Source organism: Crocuta crocuta, unplaced genomic scaffold, assembly GCF_008692635.1.
Source record: "Crocuta crocuta isolate KB4526 unplaced genomic scaffold, BGI_CrCroc_1.0 scaffold13, whole genome shotgun sequence".
In the NCBI taxonomy this organism is placed as follows: Eukaryota; Metazoa; Chordata; class Mammalia; order Carnivora; family Hyaenidae; genus Crocuta; species Crocuta crocuta.
The window spans coordinates 8,274,600-8,283,355 of NW_027530007.1; the positions used below are offsets into that span (position 1 = coordinate 8,274,600).

The following is an 8,756-nucleotide window of genomic DNA, read 5'->3' on the forward strand; positions in this document are numbered from 1 at the left end:
GCAGTCAAACGCTTTGTTTTATTTCATGCTGGGACCAAGGCCCACGGATGCCCTTCTCCACCACTTCACTAAGAAAGTAGCACCGCCAGTCTCCTCTCATGACCTGGTCCCAAGCCCGCAGAGCAAGTGCCTAGAATCAGGATTGCTTTCTGAGTCAAATGCATAGGTTCCCAAGGGCCGTGAGCCTGCCTGGCTCAGCCTTGGGTCAGGCCGGCTCTGCCGCTAAGGAGGAGCGGGGTGGGAGGGTCTGCAGGAGAGCCCCCGGGTAGTCTTCCAGGTGATGGCGGGGACAGAGCCTGGGGTGCTCGGGGAGGCCAAGGCTTTCCTCCCTTGTTTTATGAGGCCTGTTGTTATGCCCCCTTCGAAACAGGCAGAACGGGCGGGTCAGCCCGAGAGCCTTTCTCCCGGTAGCCGCGGGCTCCAGGACGGGGAAGCCCGGCTGCAGCCTCACATGGCGTAGGCTGCCCAGTAGACGACGTTGACCGCCACGAAGGCTGCAGGGAACACTGCGCGGGCGTAGATGTCGATGGTGTCTGCATCGATGGGCTTGAAAAGCCCACGAAGGCCTCTCTGGCCCCCTGAGCGGCGCCCCCCCTGCTTCTTGGCCTCCCCCGTCTCCATCTCCACACACCTGTAGGAGCCCATGAGGTTCCCAGGTGTGCGGCAGCGCCGGCGGGACACTGCCAGCTCCTGGGTGACGCCGGCAGCCGAAAGGGAGAAGAGCACGATGGCATTCTTCACGTCCATCTGCACAGGGGGAGGGGCAGAGCTGAGCCAAGGGCAGGCTCCCCTCCGGGACCCCCAACCTGGGCCATGGCTGAGTCCCTGGGCAGGTGTGGCTGTGAACAGCGGCAGGCAGGGCCTGCTCTCCGGCGCCTGGGGGCTGCAGGTGGCCCACCCAGAGCAGTAGGCAGAGGGTCCTGAGTTGGTCCCGGGAGAGGGGCCCCACCGGGGCTGCCGCCGAGTCGGGGGTGGGGAGGACGTGGGGGGCTGTCCTCGGTGCTGAACACGAGAGCCCGCAGGCTCAGCCTCACCTCTGGTCTCCGCTCTGTGACCTTGACTTTGGCCTTTTGCTTCTTCCGGTAGTCCGCGTTGAAGTGGGCAAAGGCGTACTCCACCAGGGCAGCAAACACAAAGACGTAGCAGATCCAGAAGTACACGTCCAGCGCCTTGATGGCCGAGGCCCGTGGGAGGGAGGAGCGGGCACTCACCATCAGCGTGGTCATGGTCAGCACCGTGGTAATGCCTGCTGGGAACGGGCGGTGCCATTGCTGGGGCCCCTGCCGTCTCCCCGCCCTCCCCCACCCCCAGCCCAAGTGAAGGTGGGACGCTTCTGAGCAGGCCTGGCGGGCCGCTGGCCCAGGACAGCTTGGACAAGGGGCTGGAAGGCAAAACTTGGGCTCATGGCTAGCAGATCGGGGTCTGGCTTCTGGGCTCCCACTCTTCTACCAGCTCCCTCGGAGGAAAGGTCAGGGCCCCGTACCTAGAGACACCCTGGCAGGCACCGCTGCCTGGCTGATCCAGAAGGAGACCCAGGACATGGCAACTAAGAGGACAGAGGGCATGTAGGACTGGATGATGTAGACACCCCGATTCCTCCGGAGGTGGAAGTGCAGGCTGAGCCGCGGGAACTGACCAGCTGCAGGAGAAACACTCCCTGTTGGGACCCGACCCCCCATACACTGTGGCGCCCAGGGGGAGGGGAGGACTTGGCAGCCACAGGGGGCCACTGCGAGCCTCAGACCCCTGCCTTCCATACTTCCCCCCACAGAGCCTGATGGGTCAGAGGCCTCCTGTGCCCTGGGCCTTGTCCCGGGAGAGAATCAGGGCCACCCAGAGAAAGGAGATGAGAAAGATCCGGTGCTGCACTGGCCCAGGGCACTCTCCCAGAGTGTGGCCAGCTTGCCTCGGTGCACAGCCGAGCTAAAGAACAGGGCCAGCTGGGCTCGCTGGCACCAATGACCAGGCGGTAAGAGCTGGGAAGGGACAGGAGGGGTCAGGAGACAAGGCATCTCCGGGTGAGCCCCACACCCTTCGTGTTCCCCCCAAACCTCAGGCGCTGAGAGCCTGCGGGCAGCACCAAAGGACCGAGGAATAAGGCAGAGAAAGCCTGACCCATATCCACGCTGTGGCGTCCTGGGTCCCTCGGTCAGGGGCAGCCTGTGCCCATCAGTCGTTTTGCAGCTGTGTCCTCAGAGCTAACTAACGGCTTAGTTAGAAGTGCTAGAAGACCACAAGCCAGGCTCACAGGAAGAGGCTGTGAGAAGCCACATTACCCGATTTGAAGTTCATCAGCTCTGTGGCAAAGTGGTAGCTGGTGATGGTGAACTGAGCCAGCTGCAGCTTGTTCAGCCCGTGGATCTGCTCCTGGTTCTCAGACCAGTAGTAAACGATGTCCTCGGATGAGTAGCCATCTGCAGGAAAGCCCCCAGGTGGGTGTCCCCTGGGCCCTGGCAGCCCCCAGCAGAGGAGATAGGGGATGGCCCAGGAAGACCCAGCCAGGGTCAAGAAGGCCTGCGGCCATGCCTGACCTCGGCCAGGTGGACAGGCCAGGAGAGCTGGAGAAGGGGCAGGTTGCCATCTCCAGGTGACTCACGGGGGCTGTCATGCTGGCTCAGTGACACAAATACATGCCTTGTCTGGGCTGCACACCGTCTGTGGGAAGAGAGCCGGACTGCCCAGGCCTTCTGGCTCCCTCTCTGCCTTCTCTTCAGCTCAGGCTCCTCGCTCCGTGGGTCCTGTCCCCGAGCCAAGCCAACTGCAAAGGCCCCTGGTGGTCTGAGCCCCCTCCCCACCCGCGGAGTCGGTGAGCAGAGCCCCCGCCACGGCCCCTCGAGGGGCACTCACAGCTCTCCAGATGCAGCATGCACTCCTGCTCGTCCATGGGGTACTTGGCCAGATCCATGTCGCAGGCCACCGTGGAGGTGATTCTGCCAGACAACAAGCCGGTGAGGCCTCTGGGAGCAAGGCCAGCTCCCAAAATCCTGAGGACCTCCTGCCCCACCCCCTAGATTTTTTAAATCTCCTGGTCCTTAAAATGTTGGCAACGAATGCTGTTTTTAAAAGGCACGTGTCAGAAAACACATGTTCAAACAAGCGCATTGTACATGTATGTTCGTAACAGCTCAACACACAATAGCCAGAAAGGTGGGAATGGTCCAGTGTTCACGGACGGATGAGTGGATTCCATGCAGTGGAAGGTAAACAGGAATGACATCCCGGTAAACACCACGACCCTCAAAAACACCGTGCTAGATAAAGGACAGAAGGCAGACACAGAAGGTCACATGGCGAATGATTCACTCGATCCGAAAACGTGAGGTCGTGGGGCCGACAGATGGAGAGTGAGTGCCAATGGGCACGAGGTCTCCTTTCTGGGGAACAAAACGTTCTGGAATCAGACAGACGTGACGTTTGCACAACACTGGGAATGTGCTGAATGCCACTGGATCTCTCACGTCCAAAGGGTGAATTTTGTTGTGTGAATTTCACCCCCACGTGAAGAAACGAAGAGCCACCGTGTTGGCCAAAGAGCTGCACCTGGGGGCTTCTCAGGGCCACCTTTGCGGCTGCCCCTACTAAGCAGTATGGGGGTATGGGGCGCCGCCAGAGGCCAGAGCACATCCGGCTCCCCGCTGAGCGCCTTGCGGGGGGGGGGGCACTTCCAGGGCTCACCGGATGCTGTACAGGATCACCCCGTCAGGCTGCAGCCGGATAAGCTTGTTCTCCACAGTCACGTCGTGGAACCAGGCCGACTTGGCATTCACAATGAAGGTGTCCGGGAGCCACAGCTTGTCCACGAAGCGGCTGTCCAGGCCCAGCGTCTCGTTGGTGTGGTTGTAGGCCAGCCTGCTGTCCCGCCAGCTCTGATGCAGGAACACGGTCATGGTGTACTCCTGCAGGGGGAGGTGGGAAGGGCTGCCGGCTGTCAGCCCCGCTCCTCTCCTGGGGGCCGCAGCCAGGGCCAGGGCAGAGGCAGACCAGCACCTACCATGTTCACCTCCGAGATGTGGTCGATGCTGGCCACCTCGATGGCGAGAGCCACGTTCACAGGAGGCCCTGCAGGGGAGGAGCTGAAGCCAGGCTGTCCACCCAGTGAGAGCCCAGGAGGGCAGAACAGGGGTCGGCCAGGGTTTTGCAGGGAAGACCATGTTGGCAAAAGTCTGCAATGAGACCCTGAGAAGATCCACCTTCCCAGCTGTCTCCTGGGGGTGGGGGGCTACTGTTGAGGTGGGACACACCCCTTGGGGACCACAGACACACCCCTCGAGGGAGCCGGGCCCGGAGCCAGCAGGGCTCACCCCCACAGCTGGATGCAGCAGACTCCCCGTGCCCCCGCTGGCCGCCCTCACCTCCAATGCCAGGCCGGAAGTTGCGAGCATAGCCCTCTATCAAGCCATCCAGGTTGGGGAGCCAGGATATCTCCAGATTGGAACCAACATAGTCCCCAATATCATTCATTGCTCTGGAAACACAAGGCCACTGGTCACAGGCAAGGCACCAGGGATGGAGCCCAGCTCCCTTCCTAGGCACCTAGGCCAGGGGCGGGCAGGGACGACCTCTGTGAGAGCCCCTCCAGGCTGGCCCTGGCCAGTCCCAGTGACTCCTGCCAGAAACAGGGAGCCCACGAAGGAGAAGGGCCAGGACTCTTCCACCTTACCCATCAGTCCCTCTGCTCAGCTTCCGCCCACCCGCCTGGCCTTGAGTGAGCCTGCCAGGTCACACGGAGTCCCCAGCCTCCCTCCACCCCTGGCCTGAGGAGGGTGGCCAGCCCCAGAGCCCCCACCTGGATGAATAGCCTTGGGGGACCCTGACAAGGTACACGGCCTCCCTTTCAGCCTCTGACGGCAAAATGTCCTGTCACCTACTGGTGACCTGGGAGAAGAGCCGTGTGACCAGGAAGGAGAAGGCAGGGAGAGGGAGGGGATGGATGAGGTCCCGATCCTGATCGGGGCCAAGGCTAAGGGCCCACGGAGACGTTGTGGCCGACCTCCTGCCCTCTGTGCCCTTTCAGGCAGGCCCACGCCTGGCCCCTGATCCCCAGTTGTCAGGTGCTCCTGAGCACAGCCTGACCCCAGAGCGGCTGGGGCCCCAGCCGGTGGCTTCAGGCTAGGCCGACTGACAGCCTGTGCAGGGCCGCAGGGTGTTCCACACGTGGCATCGCGTGGCCTGTACACACCAGACTGCCCAAAGCCCCCCAGCAGCTCCACCTACACACCCCTCCTTGTCCTTACCTATCCTGGGGTGAACTATGTCACCCACAATTCACATCCACCCAGAACCCCAGAATGAGACGTTATTTGGAAATTGGGCTCTAATCAGTGAAGATGATACCATGCTGGATTAGGGTGGCCCTCAATCCAATGAGTGGTGTCCTTATAAGAAGAAAAAGCAGACACACAAGGAGAAGGCCATGTGACAACAGAGACAGAGACTGGAGAGATGCAGCCACAGCCAGGGGACGCCAAGCGCCCTGGCAAGACCAGAAGCTGGAGAGAAGCACAGAATGGATCCTCCTCAGAACCCTCCGGAAGGAATCAGCCCTACCCTCGGACTTGATCTTGGGCTTCTGGCCTCCAGAGATGGGAAAGAATAAATGTCTATGGTCTTAAGCCCCCTAGTTTGTGGTCACTTGTTACAAGGGCCACAGCCACCCCCTACTGCCCACGGGGTAAGGCCTAGCCACAGTCAGGCAGGAAGTGAGGGGGGCATTCAGGAGGGCATTCAAGAAAAACACTCCTGTGTTATCTGTAGTGACGCTGTATTCTCAGGTGGGTTCTCCAACCCCGGGAAGGTGGCCTGGGTTAGGGAAGCACCAGCAGCTGGGCGCCCAGCCCCTCTTCTGTTCCACACACTGGCCCTTTGACGAAGGTCGAAGTTGAACCAGGAGCTCCTTAGCTAAGGAAACTCACAACCCCCCGACCTATCCCGCCCGACCACCTTGGTGCGTCCGGGCAGCAGCCGGTCCAGGGTGGCAATAAGGCTGGTGATTTGGTAACAAAGTATAAGAAGGAACTGAATGAAGTCCTGGCCCCAAGTAAAGCACAATTAAAAATGCAAATGGAGGTCACCCTAAGGATCAGACATAAAGGGACTCGAATTAGGTTTTAATTTTGGACTGGCCCAGCCGCCGCGGTCGCCCGCTGCAGGGAGACACCATCCTTCCCGGGCCTCAGGATGGTGGTCTGGGCAGGCACCCCTTCCCTCGGCTGGGTCCCACACCCACTCCCAGGCTTAAGGCAAGGCCACGGGTAAGCCCCCGGCCAGGAAGCTCGCCTTGAAGTGGCAGGATGCCAGTGGATTTCCTAGCCTTTGCCATCCCTAGTGGGTGTGAAGGGGACAGGCTCCCTGCCCTGTGTCACTTCTCACCCAGCACAGCGGCTGCTCGAGAGCCATCCAAGGAAGAGGGGCTAATGGTTGCCCAGGTGCCGGGGGGCCCCGCTTTCCTCCACAGTTCAGGTGGGCAGTTAAAGGGGTGGACGGGGTACACACTCTGTGTGGGGGGAGGTTGTGGTGACTCTGACGAGCACCTTGGGAGAGAGGTTCTGCCTCATCTAGAGGCCTTGGAACCCAACGACGGCGTAGGGTGGGGGTTTCCATTGTGCAGACAGACAGCAAAATTCAGAGACACGCTCAAACTCCTGGAGCGTAGCAGGCACCATGGAAAACACTGGCAGCTTGCACCCAGCTGCTTGGGCGCCACCAGGCCTCCCTCCCTCCACTGACCGCTTGAGAAGCAAGTCCACCCTCGTCCTTGTCTGTGCCCCTGGGGCCAGAGGGGAAAGGCGGGTGTCGCTGAGCAAGGCAGAGGGGCCCTCTTCCCTGCAAGGACCCTTCCAGCGTGCGCGTAAGCCCACAGTCCCTGGCAAGCCTGCTCTCGGAGCAGTACCAGCTGCACTGGCCCCTCAGTTACCAAGGATGAGAGGAATGGCACGTCAGTCGCACAGAGCGCTGGCAAAGCAGGAGCCACACACACAGCCTCTCCAGGAGGTGGGGGTGCCAGCAGCCAGGGGGCCTCCCACGAGGGCGTGCAGCCGGCGAGCTCAGGCCCCTGCCACACGACTGGATCTTCAGCCTCAGGGAAGGCACAGCTCTGACCCGGCCCACAAATGCTGCACAGCAGGCCCCTCCTTATTCCGCAGAGACTTCCCTGCCAGATCCCAGGACCTGACCTGAGCCGCGCAGCCAGGGCAGGCAGCCCCGCGCTCCCAGCCTCTCCGGGTGTGAGGACCTGGAAGCGGAGGGAAAGCAGGCTGCCCACCTGCTTCTGGAGCGGAGGGCAGAGGGACAGGAAGCCAGCAGGAGAGGAGGCCCCGATCGACAGCACTGCGCTGTCTGAAGGTCACCCACCAAGGCCCATGAAGCCCGGAGGCTCTCCTCCCAGCCGGGGCCATGGCCCCGCAGCCTTCCTGCACAGGCAAACGGGCACAGCCATTACCCCCAACCCCAAGCCAGATGTGAGTCAGAGATATGAACGTTTCAGTTTTTAAAAAGGCAATATAATGTACATACGGACTTGGGGTGAAGGTGGGAGTGGTCTGGAGAATTTCCCAGCAGGAAAGTACAAACAGGCCCCAAAAGTAGGGTGAGTGAGCCTCACATCAGGGCAGAACAGGCTTTGCCACCAAATGAGTTTTGGTGTCAAACTTGGGCTACGACTTTGGGGTTCAGAGCGGTTTGGACTTCAGAATCACAGCTACGTGGCTGTGCTGGACCAACAGCTGATCCCAGGCCCCCAGCACATACGTCCATGGCCACGCCTCAATGCTTTGCCCTTCCTGTTACCTTGAAGTAGGAAAAGGGAAAGGGGCCATGGAGCTGTACAAAAGAACAAAGCCTTCGGAGGACAGGGGTCGGATCAACATCGCCTGTGATCTCCCGCACGAACCACCCCATGGCCAGACCAGACCTTCCTGGCTCTGCCCTCGACGCCGCGAACAAGGACATTCTGACCACATCCCCCCGCCTCCACGTCACATGCTGTCCGAGTGCCTACAGCCCAAACAGGCTGATGTTCAACCATTTCCAGTTTCTAAGGCCTTTAACAGCAGTTGATTGGCCAGAAGTCCAGAGTGCTGGGGGGCATGGGGGGCGGTGCTACTCGCTACCGTGGTCCTGAGCCCTCGCACTAAAGGTTTTCAAAAAGGGCCCTCACAATCCCAGGAAGGTGGCCGGGATACGGACATGGGGTGCCACTCTACCTGGAGCCCACTTCAAGTCCCTAGAGAAGAGAGAAGCCGGCGGGGACCCTATTGGGAGGGTCCTAGAAGCCAAAGGGAGGAAGCCACAGCCCTTCTTAGCCTCGTCCTTCCCTGGGGAGACAGAGCCCTCCTCCCCTCCCCCAGCAGTTAGAAATCCTGAGTCGGCTCAGTCCTCCGCCCCCTCACCGCGCCCCACCGAGGCAGCTCGCTGCTTCCCCCCTGCACACTCTGGAGTTGAGTGGCTGCCATCTGAAATGGGCCCTGGAAGGAGACTCCGCAGCGTCCTGGGCCCGAACTTTCTAACGACCACGCACAACCCTCACGTCGTCCACCCCAGCCCTGCGGGCTGCGGCGGAAGCGTGTCGGTGCGGCTCGGCTCCCATGGGGAAGGGGAGCAGCCTCCTCCCCCGTGTCCTCGGGGAGGCTCCTCTCTTCCTGCCCGCAGCCCCCGCCGTGCGGAGCGCGCAGCCCGGGCGCCGGGAGGGCACCAGCAGCCAGGGGTCGCCGGGGCCGAGGACCCCACGCGAGCCCGGGCGCCGGGCGGGGAGGAGGAGC

At 61.4% G+C, this 8,756-nt stretch overlaps 1 protein-coding gene across 2 annotated transcripts; it reads right to left on the bottom strand.

The window, feature by feature from the left end:
* GABRD (gamma-aminobutyric acid type A receptor subunit delta) lies at positions 1-4,463 on the bottom strand. 2 transcript variants are annotated; one of them, XM_077763897.1, is made up of 8 exons: positions 4,353-4,463; positions 3,992-4,059; positions 3,676-3,896; positions 2,848-2,930; positions 2,277-2,414; positions 1,484-1,639; positions 1,035-1,246; positions 1-747 (listed from the first exon to the last, which is right to left on the bottom strand). In XM_077763897.1, exons 1-8 carry the CDS (start codon positions 4,459-4,461, stop codon positions 448-450), a joined length of 1,287 nt encoding a protein of 428 aa, XP_077620023.1. In that variant the 5' UTR covers positions 4,462-4,463; the 3' UTR covers positions 1-447. The 2 variants fall into 2 exon arrangements, with proteins under 2 accessions (XP_077620023.1, XP_077620021.1); XM_077763895.1 differs by having other exon boundaries at positions 1,035-1,249.
* Positions 4,464-8,756: the final 4,293 nt, after the last annotated feature.